General features: G+C 43.3%; 1 protein-coding gene across 1 annotated transcript in view; it reads left to right on the plus strand.

Annotated features, from left to right (window-relative positions):
• CRB1 (crumbs cell polarity complex component 1) overlaps positions 1-18741 on the plus strand; it is a 213682-nt gene that overhangs the window by 90621 nt on the left and 104320 nt on the right. Inside the window, 1 exon segment of the mRNA NM_001192482.2 lies at positions 349-531. Within this exon segment, the coding sequence (NP_001179411.2) occupies positions 349-531 (183 nt within the window).

Below are 18741 nucleotides of genomic sequence, written 5' to 3' on the forward strand. Positions count from 1 at the left end.
CATCTATACTCTGGAAAAATATATCTTTTTTTTTTTCTTGCTTAGCATTCAAACAGTTGGAATGTTTGAAGAATTGGAGTTTAGTTAAAACTTCCAGGTTAAGTCAAGATGATCCTGAAGCCCCTTCTTCATCCATCTTTGCTAAGAATCTGGTGGTACTATGGAAGTGACTCCACTGTTGCTCTTAACGTTCGCGGAAGCCCCCTTTATCAGATCCCCTTGCCGGCTCCTCAAGGGGGACCCAGCGCCTGTTACCTGGCGCCACGCGGTGGGCAGCCCCCAGTCAGGCGCGTGCTCCGTGGCTGAGGAGCTCTGAGCCCGCAGCCTCTCTGGCCGTTTATCCTGCAGGATACACGGGCGCGCAGTGTGAGACCGACCTCGACGGATGCGGGAGCGGCCCCTGCCAGGCCGGCGGGCGGTGCGTGGAGCTGTCCTCGGAGACGGGGCGTGAGCGCCTGGCCCGGCTGCTGTCTGCATCCCGCCGCCCCGAAGCCTCCGGTTACGTCTGCATCTGTCCACCCGGACTCACAGGTAAGGCCCGGCGCCGGAGAGACACTTCGCCTTTCTAGCGTTTGCCAGCAGGTCATGCATTCACCCAGAGAGCGGTGCTGTGTAACCTCTGTGCCCTGGTGCAAAGGGTCCCCCTTGTGGGCCTGGAAAATACCTCATTTCACCTATGGTAATTCCTCAAATCATGGGGAAAATGTTAAAAACAGGGGTGGAAGAGGCGTACGAAAGGGGAAATGCTTGTATACTTTATCCTGGGGAATTAGAAGCCAACTCAAGTTCTTCACCTTAGAGACAGAAAATTTTAGAATTTTTGTGTCATTAAATTTTATAATGATGTTACATTTTATGTTATTCAAGTTTGCTTAAGAAGTTAGCGTATTTATGTTTACACTGAGAACAATGATCTAGTCTCAAGTAATCAACTATTCTATAGCGAAAGTTGTTCCCCGTTATCAAATTTAAAGGACTCTGTCTTATTCTATAGTATCCTTACTCTAAACCCAGTGGAGATTTGCATGAACAGTTGTGTTTTTGTCTGTTCCCGTTTCTGAAACTTTTCAGAAATTTGGAAACAGTCCTGTGTTTGATGATGAGTAGCAATTACCTGGAGAAGGCCATGGGAGCCCACTCCAGTGTTCTTGTCTTGAGAATCCCAGGAATGGGGGAGCCTGGTGGGCTGCCATCTATGGGGTTGCACAGAGTCTGACACGACTGAAGCAACTTAGCAGCAGCAGCAGCAGCAGTTACCTACAGTTGCATAGATACCACTGAGAAAACTAATTGCAACCTAGATTTCTACCTTATTTCTCTCTCAATAGATCCAGTGACATCTGAGGGCAATATTTCAGCTGCTGTTGGGGGTTTCTGAGAAAAGTAAATAAGGAATAAGAAAAATAAGGGGATGGGTCTATTTACACTTAGTATTCCCTTTTAATGTCTCAGTTTTTATGTGCAATGACCTTTGATTCTTGGCAGCGTTTGCTATAAAGTTGCTGTAGAGAATGTCCCGATTCACTGTCCCTTCTGTAAAAACATGTAGGATAAAAGTCTCGCCAGTGTCAATGTCAGGAGCAGGATAGTTCTTCCTGAACAGCTTCTAGCTTGCATGCTTTTCCTCTTAGTAAAAGGTGTGCAAATAAATCTTGATAAATGAAAAAAAGCATGAACTAAATCTTGCAATACATCACATTTACCAACAATATAAGATGCTGGAAATCTTATAGGTAAAAGTGGGTTCTACAAGCATATAGGTTTTTCTATAATACATTTCTGTATTTACCCCACCCCTGGGATTATTTAAATTTCCTGTTCTGTTTCTTACCTAACAACTTCTTGTTCTGTTTCTTTTCTTAGTTACCTTATTTTCTTGTATTTTCTGAATTGTATGATCTTGGTGTAGTGTAAGTGATTTTGTTAACCACTGTAAGTTCCTCTTGAAACAAGGTAAGGGAGTTATAAATGTTTTTTCTTGAGTGTAAGGTTACAAGGAGGTCTATCAAAGTCAGAGGCCTCTGCTAATGTTGCCTCATCAGATGAAAGAACATGGCTGACCAATGTATTTGCGGATCCGAACAAGAGAGGCAATAAAATGCCCCAGGAAAGTGTGTTGGCCTTGATTTTTGAGGAGCAGCTGAGAATGAATTCATGAGTTAAGAAGTCCTGGGCTGCCCCAAGTATGGCTTCATGAAATTGCTCATTTTCCACTCATGTGACTTCCAAAGAGGGTTCTCAGAATCAGTTGTCCTTCAGATGGTGATTCAGGGTCACATACGTGTTTAGTCGCTCAGTCCTGTCTGACTCTTTGTGACCCCACAGACTATAGCCTGCCAGGCTTCCCTGTCCATGACATTTCCCAGGCAAGAACACTGGAGTGGGTTACCATTTCCCTTCTCCAGGGGATCTTCCCAACCCAGGGATCAAACTCTCCTCGCCTGCATTAGCAGGCAGATTCCTTACCACTGAGCCACCTGGGAAGCCCCTTTGTAGTCTGACTCTTATCAGTCTTATACATAATTTGTTAAATGTATCTTATACATATTTTTTTAGATATATACCTAAGTATTTCATTTTTGGACTGCCCCTATAAATGGTACTGTGTTGTTAATTTCAAGTTCCATTTGTTCACTGCTGTTATGTAGGAAAGCAATTGACTTTTGACTTTTATATATTAACCTTGTGCTCAGATACTGTGCTATAATCATTTATTAGTTCTAGGATTTTTTTTTCCAGTTCTTTCATATTTTATACATGAACAATCATGCTCCTGCCTTTTAAAAATATTAATGTTTATACAGTATGCCTTTTTCCATCCTTATACTTTCAACTCTTCGTTGTTTAATTTGAAGTGAGTTTCTTTTAAATGTCATAATAAAAAAGCATATTATTGCATAATGCTTTTTAAAAACTGTTTGTCAATCTCTGCTTTATAGTTGATATATTTAGACTATCTGTACGTAATTATTGATGTGGTTGGGGTAAACTCTGCCATTTTATTATTTGTTTTCTCTTTGATTTCTTTGTTTCTCTTTTCTTACCTTTCTATGGGATACTTGACCATTTTTTAAGGTTTTCATCTTGATTTAGTTCTAGTATTTTGGATGTATTGTGTATTTTTTCATATGCACAATATGGTTCTTCTGCCTATTACAATGTACACATGTAATTCATAGCCTATTGGTATTAACATTTTACAATTTTGGGTGAAGCAGAGTAAAGCTCTTTTTCCATTTAGGTCTCTTTATCTTCCCCGCTTTAAAGTATCATTGTCTTGAGGATAAGATGGTATCCTAAATCTTATTTTAGTCATTCCATATAATTTAGAAAGTTTATGAAGAGGAGGGTGTTCTGTTCTGTTTACCTGCCCTCTCCATTGTTCTTTCTGCCTTTTGCCTCAAGATTCTTATGCTACTGGTTCCGTCCTGTTCAAAGAACTTTAGCTTTTCTTTAAGAGTTGGTGTGTTAGTGACAATTCTTTTAGTTTTTATTTGAGAAAGTCTTTATTGCCCATTTATTCCTGAAAGACAGTTTGTTGAATATAGAAGTCATGGTTGACAATTCTTTTCTTTAAGCATTTGAAAAAATAACATCTCTTCCTTCTGCACTCTATTTTTCAAGTAAGAAATCCACTCTCATTGAAATTCATGGTCCCCTGTAGGTAGCGCATCTTTTCTCTGACTCCTTGCAGAGAAAAAGTATGGAGTGATAACACCTTCAACTCTATCTTTCATTTTCAGAATTTTATTTATGAATGTATCTCTGCATCTATTTTTTTTTCCAATTTGAAATTCACTCAACTTTTCAAATGTGTGGATTTATGTCTTTTGCCAAATTTAGGATGTCTTTAGCCAAGTTTTTCTTTTATTGCTCTTTCAGCCCTAGTCTCTTTTTCTTCTCCTGCAACTCTGATAATGTAAACTTTGTGTCTTTTCCTATTTTTCCACAGATTCCTGAGTTCTGTTAATTTTTCCCTCTTTTTTGTTTAGAATGGGTAAATTTTATTGATCTGTCCTTAAAATTCACAGATTTTATTCTCTTTCATCTCCTCTCCACTATTGTGCCCGTCCAGAGAACTGATTGTTTCTCCTATTTTATTTTCCAGTTTTATAATTTCCATATTTTATCATCTAATTCTTTGCTGATATTGTCTATTTTTCCTTTTACTCAAGAGAATTTGTAATTGCTTATTAAATCATTTTATGATGGTACTTTAAATCTTTGTCAGTTTAAAAATATGATTCAGCTCAGATTGAGTTGATGACATCAGTTCACTTTCTTTTCTCACTCAAGTTGTGGTTTTCCTGATTCTTGGTATGATGGGTGATTTCTCAATTGTATCTAGGACATTTTGGACATTATGTTAGGAAACTATTAGTCTTATTTGAATTTTTAAAATTTTATCAGGCAGTCAGCTTTTTCGTTTTGACAAACAGGTCATAGTCTACTTCGGTGGGCTCTGCAAGCCCAATGCCCAGTTAAATTTCAGAGTCATGGCAGTGTTATTTTGGTCTGCTTGGTACATCCGGTGCCACTGGGGCTCCCATTGATCTCTGCTGATGATATATCTGTATGCAGGTCAGGAATCAACAGTTAGAACTGGACATGGAACAACAGACTGGTTCCAAATAGGAAAAGGAGGACGTCAAGGCTGTATATGTATCACCCTGCCTATTTAACTTATATGCAGAATACATCATGAGAAACGCTGGACTGGAAGAAACACAAGCTGAAATCAAGATTGCCGGGAGAAATATCAATAACCTCAGATATGCAGATGACACCACCCTCATGGCAGAAAGTGAAGAGGAACTCAAAAGCCTCTTGATGAAAGTGAAAGTGGAGAGTGAAAAAGTTGGCTTAAAGCTCAACATTCAGAAAATGAAGATCATGGCATCTGGTCCCATCACTTCATGGGAAATAGATGGGGAAACAGTGGAAACAGTGTCAGACTTTATTTTTCTGGGCTCCAAAATCACTGCAGATGGTGACTGCAGCCATGAAATTAAAAGACACTTACTCCTTGGAAGGAAAGTTATGACCAACCTAGATAGCATATTCAAAAGCAGAGACATTACTTTGCCAACAAAGGCTAGTCAAGGCTATGGTTTTTCCTGTGGTCATGTATGGATGTGAGAGTTGGACTGTGAAGAAGGCTGAGTGCTGAAGAATTGATGCTTTTGAACTGTGGTGTTGGAGAAGACTCTTGAGAGTCCCTTGGACTGCAAGGAGATCCAACCAGTCCATTCTGAAAGAGATCAGCCCTGGGATTTCTTTGGAGGGAATGATGCTGAAGCTGAAACTCCAGTACTTTGGCCACCACATGTGAAGAGTTGACTCACTGGAAAAGACTCTGATGCTGGGAGGGATTGGGGGCAGGAGGAGAAGGGGACGACAGAGGATGAGATGGCTGGATGGCATCACCGACTCGATGGGCGTGAGTCTGAGTGAACTCCAGGAGTTGGTGATGGACAGGGAGGCCTGGCGTGCTGCGATTCATGGGGTCGCAAAGAGTCAGACACGACTGAGCGACTGAACTGAACTGAACTGAACTGATGATATAAATGACACAGTTTACTTTTTGCAAGCTATACACGTTTGCAGTTCTATCACTTGTTAGATTAAAATAAATTTCCATCATGATGAAAAGTGTAATTGTGAATAATACGTTTAATGACAGACCTCCATTCAAAGAAACCATCAGAGTTGTTAAATATAGCTACAAGCTTTTTCCGGTTTTACAATTATAATTAAGGATGTATCTCTTGCTGTTTACTCCATGTACAGTTACGTCCCACGTTGAAAATAGTTGTGGTTGCATATTTAATGCAATTTCTAACTTTCTATAATGAAAAAAGTGAAATATATCAGAGTAGAAATTAACTGAGATTCCCAGAGAGATAGAAATAAAGAGAGCTCCAAGCCATGGGAATGGGAAATAGAGAAGGCACAGGCAAAAGGGGCGTGCTTGGCGCTTAGTCGTCAGTCGTGTCTGACTCTGTGCGACCCAATGGACTATAACCCACCAGGCGACTCTGTCCCTGGGATTCTCCAGGCAAGCATACTGGAGTAGGTAGCTATCCCTTCTCCAGGGAATCTTCCCAACCCAGGGATTGAACCTGGATCTCCTGCATTGCAGGCAGAGTCTTTCCTCTTCCCTAATTATCTCAAAACCATTAATCATATTCTTTGGCAAAATTTCCTCACATACCACCATAGCTATTTAGTGCCTCTAGCGGCAATGCTCAACTTGTAATGAGAATGGTGGATAAAGACTTGATATAAAGTCTGTTTACTTAAACCCACATAGATAATTTTAATGGTAAACTAAATCAATCTATAATTGGGGCAGGCCTGTTGTTGAAAAACACTGTTCAGTTTAGTCCAAAACTATAAATTATCTTTATTTTGTATGACCATCCTTGACCGCTGCTAGAAGGAATGTTGGCTGCTTCTTTCTGTCATGTTTTAACTTTTGACTTTGGGGCACTAGACTCAGTTCTAGGGATATAATGATGAAAATACGTGGTCTCCTCCCAAAAGAAAGTGAAAGAGCAGGAGGAAAAAGAGGCACAAGAATATAAGACAATACAGTAATTGCCACAATGAAGCCATAAAAAGGTGTAGCCAGAGAAATCAGGGAAGAAGACCTATGTCTGCTATTTATGTCAGATAGAAGTTAGTGGAAATTCCAAGAATGCAGATGACTTGGTAGTATTTTAATACAAATGATCGCGTTACTTCTAAACATTAAGAAAGGATGTTGTGACCCCGTGCTTACCCTTGAAGCACCGTGTTCTAAGCTAAATTGGAAACAATTGACTCATGTTTTTAATGTGAACATTTTGTTTCTGTTTATCAAAACGTGGTGATAAAACCTCTAACAAGTTTCCCAACTGCTCATAAGCCAAGTCCAATTTTCAGCTCTAACTTTCACTCGCCACCTCCAATTAGCGTTTCCTCCGTCGCTGGTCTCTGGAATGCTTCCTTGGTGCCTCCGAGGTGGGGCTCTTCTTCTGCCTCACCCATCTGCTCTGTGCATGGGAAGAACTGAGCCGTGCAGCAGGGAATCCTGCAAAGTCCTGGCTTCAAACCTCAGGCAAAAATAGTGGGGTTCTCAACAATGAACACCCCGATGAGAGCCACCTGGCAGAGTGGCTGCACATGGGGCCCCTCGTGATCAGGTTCATCCACCTCTAACACAGTGTTGCTAAAAATGCAGTGTTCACTTCTCCTTAAAAGTTAAATCCTGTCATCCTACCCAAATCCAACTAAAATAGACACGTAGGGCTGAACATGTAACACAGAAAGCTTCCTATATTCGTGAAGCGATGAAGCAAGCATATGGGGCCATCAGCAGCTCCTGCCCACTGAGAAATCGCCCAGAGTTCGTTCCTTTGTTGTTTCAGGCTCGCTGTTCTTAGAGGTGCACTTCCCCCGTTAATAATTTCAAGTTTGAGACTGTAAGTCCTAAATAACTTGAACAGCTATTAGATGCACATGTAAAGCTGTAACCCTAGAAGAGAAAAGCTTGCTTTTATCCTTATTTACTTAATGAAGTGTTTATTAATATTTTCAATAGATTCATCCAGTTCACTTACCTTTACTTTTACTATGAATTTTAACATCTATAAACAAAGCCCTCCTTAGTACAGGTATGAGCACAGTTCTGCATGTACTACTCTTGATTTAGCTGTCTCAGCTCTAACAGTTAGGAAAGCTGTGTCACCACCTTATATATCCATTGATTTTAAAATCATCTTCATTATGCTTACTACCTACTCTCTACGAAGGTATCTTGTAGGGAAAATTAACGGTCATGATTTAGACGGTCGAATTCAGACCAGATACAGAGATGGCCACATCTGTGAGACCCTGAGGACAGAGAGAGATAATAACAGCTTCTCGGGCTGTGGCTTTATTGCTTTACTGTCATCATTGTTTAGTCGTTCAGTTGTGTCCAATTCTTTTGTGACTCCATGGACTTTGTAGCCCACCAGGCTCCTTGTCCATGGGATTTCCATGGCGAGAATACTGGAGTAGATTGCCATTTTCTTCTTCAGATGACCTTCACCACTCAGGGATCGAACCTGCGCCTCCTGCATTTGTCGGTGGATTCTTTACCACCTGGGAAGCCCGTGGCTGCTTTATTAGGTTAGCATTATTTTGTTGACATAACGTGAAACAAGCTAAGGAAAGCTCTCAAATGGATAATCAGCAGATAGATGTCACTTCTCCAAGTATTCTGGCCAACATGTATTAGGAAAAGAAAGCTTTCTAAAACAGAAGAATAAAACCATGGCAAATCCTTCACCTTGAAGTTCATAATTAAATTCTCCATAATCCACATTGTCATGCCACTGGTGCAACTTGGATTCTATTTTTGTGTGAGAGATGTGGGCCATAAGACCTGTAAGGGAAGTAACACTCCCCAATAATAGCCAGGTGTTGTTAGAGCAAGAACTAGAAGTGGATGTTCAGAGACGAGGTCGAAGATACTAGGAGCTGGGCTTATGGGAGTCCGCACTGCACGCCTGCACACGGCCTGGCAGCAGTTGGTTTGCTGCTGGTGAGGACAGCTATTCATTCATTCCCTGCTGCTCAGGTTCCCCCAGCGTTTCTTTAAGCACGCTAATCTTAAAAGGAGAAGGGGGTGACAGAGGATGACATGGGTGGCTGGCATCATCGACTCAATGGACATGAGTTTGAACAAACTCCAGGAGATGGGGAAGGGCAGGGAAGCCTGGCGTGCTGCCTTCCATGGGGTCTCAAGGAGTCAGACGTAACTTAGCAACTGAACAGCAACAACAACAACAGTGTTAAGAAAGAACAGTATTAGTGACCTCCCCCGACCTCATCAAAGACTACAGCTCTTTCACCAAAGGCCACTGCTGCATTCTGTATTGAGAGGCTGTCTCTCGACAGGCACGTGGAAGATACTTCAGAAGCACCTTTTCCTCCGTCACGCACCCCTCCCTAACCACGTACACACACACACGTTTGTCTGGAGCTTTACTCCAGCCCTGAGCAGCTCAGGTCCCAGGCCTCAGGACAGCATTAGAACCTTAGATCAACCAAATTTACTAAGGAGTTAGGTCTGTTTTTACAGTAAAAGGTTCTATGATACCTGCTCTTGGTGAAAACCAGCCCTCCTTCCGCAGTAGCCCTCTTCTGCCTCTCCCTCCTCAGTCACTGAGCAAATACTCCTGGAAAGGCTGGAGTCAGCGTTGGCTCTAAGTCTGTTTAAAGCTCTGCACCATGACTTGCAAGTCCGCTTACCTCGGCGCTCACAGGCATCCAGCACCCCGGGTGCTTTCACCCAGGCCAGGCGAGCCCTGGTCTCTGAAGCCAAAACGCTCTGTACTTTGCCTAGTTTCACCTGATTTCCCACCCTCTTCTGACCTGCCTTCTATATGCTAAAGGTCTCAACATTTATTATAAACTCCACTATCGCTCTCCTTACCTCCTTTTTATTTTTCTTTTGTAGTGTAATTGACTTACAGTGTCATGCTAGTTTCAGGTGTACAGTGAAGTGATTCTGGGATGTGTATATACATGTGTGTGTGTGTGTATATACCTATATACACACGTGTATTTCAGATTATTTTCCATTATAGGTTATTATAAGACATTGAATACAGTTCCCTGTGCTTTATAGTAAATCTGCTGCTTATTTATTTTATGGATAGCAGATTTGTATCTGATAATCCCAAATTTCTAATTTATCTCTTTTTGGATAGATTACCAAATCTATCCCTTTGGTAATCATAAGCTTGATTTCTATGTCTGCTGCTGCTGCTGCTAAGTCACTTCAGTTGTGTCCGACCCTGTGTGACCCCATAGACGGCAGCCCACCAGGCTCCCCCGTCCCTGGGATTCTCCAGGCAAGAACACTGGAGTGGGTTGCCATTTCCTTCTCCAATGCATGAAAATGGAAAGTGGAAAGTGAAAGTGAAGCCGCTCAGTCGTGTCCGACTCTCAACGACCCCATGGACTTCAGCCTACCAGGCTCCTCTGTCCATGGGATTTTCCAGGCAAGAGTACTGGAGTGGGGTGCCATTGCCTTCTCCGATTTCTATGTCTATGAATCTGTTTCTTCTTTTTTGTTGTTCATTAAAAAAAAAAATTTTTTTTTTAGAATATAGTTGATTTACAAGGTTGAATTAGTTTCAGGTATACATCAAAAAGAATAAAATGCTTAGGAATAAACCTGTCCAAGGAGGCAAAGACCTATACTCAGAAAATTGTAAGGTACTTATGAAAGAAATAAAAGATGACATAAACATATGGAAAGACATACCATGTTCTTGGACTGGAAGAACCAATACTGTGAAAATGACTCTATTACCCAAAGCAATCTATAGATTCAGTGCAATCCCTATCAAATTGCCAATGGCATTTTTCACAGAATGAGAACAAAAAATTTTACAGTTTGTATGGAAACACAGAAGGCCATACATAGACAAAGAGATATTGAGAAAGAAAAATGGAGTTGGAGGAATCAGGCTCTGATTTCAGACTATACTACGGAGCGACAGTAATAAAAACAGTATGATAATGGCACAAAAACGGAAATTTAGATTGATGGAGCAGGATTAAAGTCCAGAGATAAACCCATGCAACTATGGTCACCTAATCTACTACGAAGGAGGCGGGAGTATACAATGGAGAGAAGACAATCTCTTCAATAAGTGGTATTGGGAACTGGACAGCTACGTGGAAAAGAGTGAAATTAGAACACTCCCTAATACCATACACAAAGATAAATTAAAAATGGACTAAAGACCTAAATGTAAGGCCAGATACTATGAAACTTTTAGAGGAAAATATAGGCAGAACACTCTTTGACATAATTTTGAGCTGTCTCTTAGAGTAATGAAAATAAAAACAAGCAAAAGGCACCTAACTAAACTTAAAAGATTTTACACAACAAAGGAAACAATAAACAAAACAAAAGACACTCTCAGAATGGAAGAAAATATTTGCAAATAAAGTAACAGATAAGGGATTAATCTCCAAAATACACAAACTCATGTTGTATATATAATATTGAGTTCTTAAAGCTCAATATTAAAACAAATGATTAAAAAATGAGCTGAAGATCTAAATAGAGATTTTTCCAGAGAAGTCATACTGAAAAAGTAAAGCACATGCTAAAAGGCTAAAAAGCACATGAGAAGATGCACAGCTTCACTAATTATTCAGTTCAGTTGAGTTCAGTTCAGTCGCTCAGTCATGTCTGACTCTTTGTGACCCCATGAATCGCAGCACGCCAGGCCTCCCTGTCCATCACCAACTCCTGGAGTTCAATCAGACTCACGTCCATCGAGTCAGTGATGCCATCCAGCCATGTCATCCTCTGTCGTCCCCTTCTACTCCTGCCCCCAATCCCTCCCAGCATCAGAGTCTTTTCCAATGAGTCAATTATTAGAGAAATGCAGATCCAAACTGCAGTGAGGTATCACCTCACATGGTCAGAATGGCCATTATCAAAAGTCTACAACCAGTAAATGCTGGAGAGGGTGTGGAGAGGAGAGGACCCTTCTACACTATTGGTGGGGATGTAAGCTGGTACTGCCACTGTGGACAACAGTATAGACGTTCCTTAAAAAACTTGAAATAGAGCTACCCTATGACCCAGCAACCTCCCGCCATAATCTCCTTTTCAAACATTTCTTTCACCTACATGCTTTAGCTACAATCTAGCTATATTCTCAGAATGCTATTTTTCTGCAATCCTTGAAAATGGTGGTGGTTTTTTATTCTTCTCCAAAATCCCATCTTTGACTGGTTCCCAAAGTCAACTTAACATCCTTTCCACTTTATTTCTACCTCTAGGCAATTGTTCCTTCCTTTTCATTCAAAACCCCACTCATTTGAAAGAATGTGTCTTCATATACGGGCTGGTGTCCGATGTCTCAGATGGTGAGGAATCTGCCTGCAGTGCAGGATGATGCCACCTACATGCGGCCTCTTCTTATCGTGGCTTTCCTCTCATCCCCTGTACCTTTCCATCAGCCATTGAAAAGTTTACTACTCACTCCTGTCCTCATTCTTGGAGACACCCGTATAGAATACCCCTGCAAGCATCATTTCCCAGTTGTTCGACCTCCTTATTTCCAAATGACTCTGACTGCTGCCTGGCTACTTCCATCACTTCTGTGGTCATGATCTAGACCTTGTTGTCACCAGTAACTCATGGAAAACCTCACTTTCCATTCTTCTGCTTTCTGACTACAGCCTCCACTCTTCCAGTTCATTTACATGCCAACACTTTTTCACCGCACCTCGTCAATTGTTCCAACCAATTTTCTACTCATTGCCTCACCTTCTGTCTCAGCTAAGACTTCATGGTCTAACCCTACAACTATTTCCTTGCGGGTAACCTCAGCTCCCCTGATCCTGTCTCTCTCCATTGTACTTACCTGGCAAAAGTACACTGGTGATTAAACTTCACACTTCATCTTCTCCACTCCTACAAGCAATTTGAGCGTGGTTGGAGAAAAACTCACAACTCAAACACTTAACTCACGAATATTGCTTTAAATCTATGACCAAAAATTTTGAGGAGACTCCTAGCCCTTAGACAATACTCCTTTTAGAGTTCTACTTCCCAAGATGACCTTTTTATACTTTCTCTTTCTCCAAACTTCGATTAACTCCTCCCTCGTTGTTACCCTCCATTGATTATCAGGTGTCTAATTTCATTCAGAGAAGAACCACCTCATCTTCCCTCAACTAAATCTATTGTTGGATCTGAGATTTGATTTTATCCTACTTGTAAGGTAGCTCATAATTTAGCATGTTACTGCTTCGTGGATGCTGGCAGAAGATATAAGAGTTTTGAGTAAGGGGGAGAAAGGCACACACAGCAGTCGGCATGGACAGTGTTCACACTGTTTTCTCTTGCACTCAGTCCTTGCAGGGTTGACACACTGTGGGCCCAGGTGAGAATTACACAGGTGCAAATCAGGAACACGGAGTTGACAATTCACTGTTTCTATAGCAAGCAGTGTGAAGCCTGCTCTTTGTCCTACAGGGAGATTTTCCATGACTTTATCCTCAGAGTTGCTTCCTGCCATCAAATCCTGAGAAATGGCCTGGGTGAAGGGAAGTCAGAGCCTTTCATTCTTGGCTTTCCCAGCCAGGGCCTGCAAGGATGCACAAGGTCCAGGAATCCATCCCATGGTCTGATACTTTCAAGGGTGAGTGCAAACTTTTGGCTGAATATGCCACTCCACTAGCCAACTTGATTGATCTGACTGGGGTCAAATCTGATCTAGTTCCCTCATTTAGCATTTGGTTAAGGATATTATCATCAGGACTCTGGGAAACAGGATGAGGTCAATTTGCAGTATTGACTTCAATTCCACTCCTCAAGGTCCAGGACTCAGCAAACTGGGAATAAATCCTAAGGTCATCAATGGGCCTTATTTCAGTCAAGATGTAGTCCAAAGCCAGTCAGTGACCCACACAAAGAATTTAGACTGACCTGCAGATCTTTGATGTTTTTACAGGGGCAGTAGATGAGTAACACTTGCCCCCAAAGGACAGACATTCTCCCACATACAAATCCATAATATTAAGGACCACAGTTTTCTCTGGTTTGGAATTTGTTGTTAAACTTGTTTTAGACCATTGCTACACTGGTTTAGCTAACTGGTACATTGGAGAGCATCACTGAATAGTTTCAGCCTCGACTACTGTATAGGACAGTCCAGAGCTTCTTGGGCATCAGGAGAGGCATGTGAATTTTTGCCATTAAGATCAAAACAAGATTGTAGGGGTCCTTCCCTGGTGACTCAGTGGTAAAGACCTTACCCACCAATGCAGGAAACATAGGAGATGCAGATTCAATCCATGAGTCAAGAAGATTCCCTGGAGGAGGAAGTGGCAACCCACTCCAGTATTCCTGCCTGGAGAATTCCATGGACAGAGGAGCCTGGTGGGCTACAGTCCGCAAGGCTTCGAAGAGTCGGCCATGACCAAGCACCTATGCATGCATTCCTTTGTCTATACAGATACAAGGTTGAGAGGGGGTGGGTTCAGGACCTGCCTTTGGTGGTGTCAGGCATGCAGAATAGTTTAGGACCAGCTGGCTGTGTCCAAGGAGCTTTTCTGTTTTTACAGCATGTAGACAGGGATGACGAACCCAGTAGCAAGTTAAATGGTCAGCTGCATCTGCTGCTAGATTCACCTTGACCTGCTAGACTCAACAACCAATCAAACACCTTGATTGTTTGGCCAGCTAGTGGTACTGAGTCCAAGGGACAAGCATAGTGAGCTCAAAGTGCCCATCCCTGAACCTCCTGGGGTCTGAAGTGTTTGGTCCTCAGATGCTGGGGTGGTGGTTCTCCCTCCATGGCCCCAAGACTGGAGTGTATCCCCAGGAGCTGTAACTCTACCTTGTCTCCAACCATCTACATACAACATCTTTCGGGGAGTGGTTCAGTTCAGTTCAGTCAGGTTCAATCACTCAGTCGTGTCCAACTCTTTGTGACCCCATGGACTGCAGCACACCAGAATTGGTGATGGACAGGATAATTCTCTGAGCTTCCTCAAACTCCTGTCCATCAAGTCAGGGATGCCATCCAACCATCTCATCCTCTGCCGTCCCCTTCTCCTTCTGTCTTCAATCTTTCCCAGCATCAGGGTCTTTTCCGGTGAGTCAGCTCTTCACATCAGGTGGTCAAAGTATCAGCACCAGTCCTCCCAAAGAATATTTAGGGCTGACTTCCTTGAGAATTAACTGGCTTGATTTCCTTGCAGGGAATGGGGTTGGATGTAAATAGGAAAAGGTCATTTAAAAAACCTGCAGAGGCCCATTATACTTTCCAATATGGTCCAAGCAGGCTAGTACTATAGGAGGAATCTGTGGGCAGTATTTTCAACCAGCATCATTGTCATTATGATCTAGGACAATGTTATTTCAGGAAAAGAATCAGAATTCAGTTTGAGTCCCTTAGCATCTCCTTTGGGGTGGGGGCGCTCCACTCAGAGTGGGTGCAAAACAAGCTGGTCATTAGCGGAAAGAAAGACGCTTCAGGTGCATTAATGGTAAAGGCAGAATCATGAATTTTCAAACTAGGTTTATATAACCCCTCACCTCTTTGATCTTGATCATTACCCAAGAGGTAGCCTACAAGGGGTTAATATTTTCATGCCCAAACTGCCTTAATAAGGTGTGTGGACCAGGAAGAGGTGACGGAGATAAAGTCAGAAATCATCTGGGGTTGGTTTGCAGTTACACTCCTGGGCATGTATCTGAAAAAAAGACAAAAGGTCTAGTTTGAAAAGGTATGTGCACCCCAATATTTATAGCAGGATTGTTCACAATTTCCAAGATATGGAAGCAACCTAAGTGTCCATCAACACAGACGAATGGCTACACACACACACACACACACACTCAGTGGACTACTGCTCAGCTATAACAGAAGAAGGAAATTTTGCCATTTGTAGCAACATGGATGGCCTTAGAGGGTGTGATGCTAAGTGAAATAAGTCAGAGAAAGGCAAACACTGTATGGACTCACTTATACGTGGGATCCACACAATACAGCAAACTAATGAATATAACAAAAAAGAAACAGACCCACAGACACAGAGAACAAAGGACTGCTTACCAGTGGGGAGACAGAAGGGGAAATACAGGGATAGGGGATAAATAGGTCAAACGATTAGGTATAAAATAAAGTACAAGGATATATTTACAACACAGGGAATGAAGCCAATGTTTTATAACAACTAAAAAGGGAGTATAACCCTTAAATATCGTGAATTGCTATGCTCTATACCTGTAACTTAAATAATGTCGATGAAACTTTTAAAAAGTCTATATCACTTCTCAGTGGTGTAAGCAGCCTTATCAGAGAATGAAGAAGTATGGAATGTCCATTGTTGATGTTGACTAGCTGTCCCTTGTTGGGTGCCTCTACAAAAAAAAAAAAAAGCTTCTGTAAGATTGCAGATGTTCTGGAAAGCTGAAAATAAGAGTCAGCTAACCAGACTGGAACAGCCACAGCGTAACCTGAAAATGTCTAAATGACAAGTTGCCAACATCAGTCCCCAAGGAGGGTCAGAGAGCCAGTGGTCAGTTTTGTAGGAGGAGATAGGGAAGATGCTCCTCTGTGAAATGTGGTCTCCTTCACTGCAGAACCACTGGACCTATTTTGGCAGGAGTCAGACTCTGCCATGCAGTGGTCCTTCCAGCTCACAATCGTGTCTTCCACGGGGGTTGAACCTATTGTTTCGTCTGGTGTGAGAATGGATCCAGACAGTGGTAACAGTGACCTGAGTGGTTCAGGCTTGATGAGCATTTTGATTCAGTCTCATTAGACATCGTGGGCCCTTCCCTTGATGATCCGTGTGATTGGACCAAGCTGTCTCATTGGTGGTTGAAATTTCTTTCCATGATTCAAGGCCCTAAATAGGAGCATCTATAACTGGCCAGCCTGTGGTCTTCCAAGTAGCAGATCATTAAGTGTAGCCCAAGAGGTAGTAATGAAAACAAAATGCCTGGTCCTTAGGATATTGATTGTCCAAGGCAAGGAGGACCAGCTCCCATGAGGTCACTGTGCTGACCAGTCCGTACCTCAGTCAGCCTTCTGTAGTTGCTGGGACTGGATGACCGATGCTTTCCCAGAAACACCATCAGGCCCAAGCATCAGAGGATCCTGGTGTCTGTGGGCAGAGGGCCCCACTGAGTAAGCAGTTATAGTCAAGGTAATTGAATGGGAAATAAAGTGTTTTTCGCCCCCAAAGGGATACCTGCCATGTGCATTCATGTGTGCTAAGTCACTTCAGTCGTGTCCGACTCTGCAACCCCATGGACTGTAACCTGCCAGGCTCCTCTGTCCATGGGATTCTCCAGGCAAGAATACTGGGGTGGGTAGCCTTTCCCTTCTCCAGGGGATATTCCCAACTCAGGGATCAAACCCAGGTCTGCACTGCAGGTGGATTCTTTACCAGCTGAGCCACCAGCGAAGCCTAACAACACTGGCCTGGGTAGCCTATCCCTTCTCCAGCGGATCTTCCCGACCCAGGAATTGAACCAGGGTCTCCTGCATTGCAGGCAGATTCTTTACCAGCTGAGCTATCAGGGAAGCTGCGGTGAGTTAGGAATAAAGCCAACAGCCACCAAAAAACCACACAGGTCCCAACTGGAGGGCAGGCGGGCTGGGCAGGGGCAGGTTTGCTCTTGAGGCAGAGCGGGGAGGGTTGCCCGAAACCTGTTCACCCCACTGGGTCCTCACCCCAGAGATGCAGCCCAAGTGTCAGAGTTCCTTCCTCCCCTGGATCTCCTGATGGCTGCTGAGCCCCTGGACCAGGAGGCCCCTCCGTTTCTACCCTCTGTGCTCTGCCCTGTCAAAGGGGTCTCACCAGGCAAGAGCAGCTCCGCCTCTGGGTGAGGTGGTGACTCGAGGTCCTGTGTGGGTGGGGGTGTTTGTCCTTCAAGGCGCTGAGGTCATGGGGCAGAGGGAGGGAGGCACCCAGGGCCATGGAGGGAGACAGCAGGTCCTCACCAGCCAGTGTGGTTTCGCATCATTCGATTTCAGTTTCACGTGACGGTTTGTGACTCACCCGAACCAACCTATAACATTTGATCTATCTGAAACCCTGTGACGAATAGCCAGGTCCTCTCTGTTGACAGAATCTATGTCAGCTTCCAGTTCTTCTTGACTCAGCAGCATAGACACGTTGCCCCTTGGCTGGAGCTGTGCTGCTTGTTGCTCTGTTGCCAGGACGACACCCCTTCCTCCTCCCACCTGAGAGAGAGCTGGCACCCAGCAGGGCTGTTTATTTCAATGCTACCCCTGCTGCTCAACTTTAGGAAGGATGGTGTGGGGCAGTGAGTGAGACAGGGAAGCAGGAGACCCACACCATCGGCAGTAAGCCAGGCTGATTTTTGTCCTAAAGGGAGATGTCATCTCATTCTTCAAAGCTGCTTGCTGCAACACCCAACCCTAAGTATTGACCCAGGAGAAGAATGCTTGGGTCCTGCATTCTTGGTTTACACATCAAGAACGGGCAGTGGTGCTCAGTCCCCAGGGCAGACTGAATCTCTGCCGCCGACCTGTTTGCCTGTTACTCGCAACTCACCACTTCCCAGCATCTGCCCATGTTTGGCATTCTGCCCCCCGCCCCCATTACAGTGCTCCCACTCAAGGCTCTCCACCTGTATGTTCCATACAGGTGTTCCTGTATGTTCCTTCTCAATGACTCAGGGACTTGCCTTTAGCAATTATTTCTTCCAAATCTTACATCACTGATGTCCTGCTGCTGTTGCTGCTGCTGCTGCTGCAAGTCATTTCAGTCGTGTCCAACTCTGTGCAACCCCATAGACGGCAGCCCACCGGCTCCCCCGTCCCTGGGATTCTCTGGGCAAGAACACTGGAGTGGGTTGCCATTTCCTTCTCCACATTGATGTCCCTTCTATTCTAAGTCATCATCAACTTGACTATCCTCCATCTGGGAAAGACATGGTCTCCATTATGCCTGACACCCTCCAGGTATCACCCCACTTCTCTGTATCAGCCTTCTCCAAAGAGATGTCTACTCTTAACCTACTCTCTCACTAGCTGTTAACTCTGTCCTATCAGACTGTTCCTACTGCTTCAGAGGAAACTTCCTCATCAACAGTTTTGCCAAATCAACCATTTCACTAAGTCAAAGCTTAGTTTTTTGTCCTCATCTTGCTTGACTTCTCGGTGCCATTTTATAGCTGCTCTCTTTCAT

Source organism: Bos taurus, chromosome 16 (genome assembly GCF_002263795.3).
Source record: "Bos taurus isolate L1 Dominette 01449 registration number 42190680 breed Hereford chromosome 16, ARS-UCD2.0, whole genome shotgun sequence".
Lineage (NCBI taxonomy): Eukaryota > Metazoa > Chordata > Mammalia > Artiodactyla > Bovidae > Bos > Bos taurus.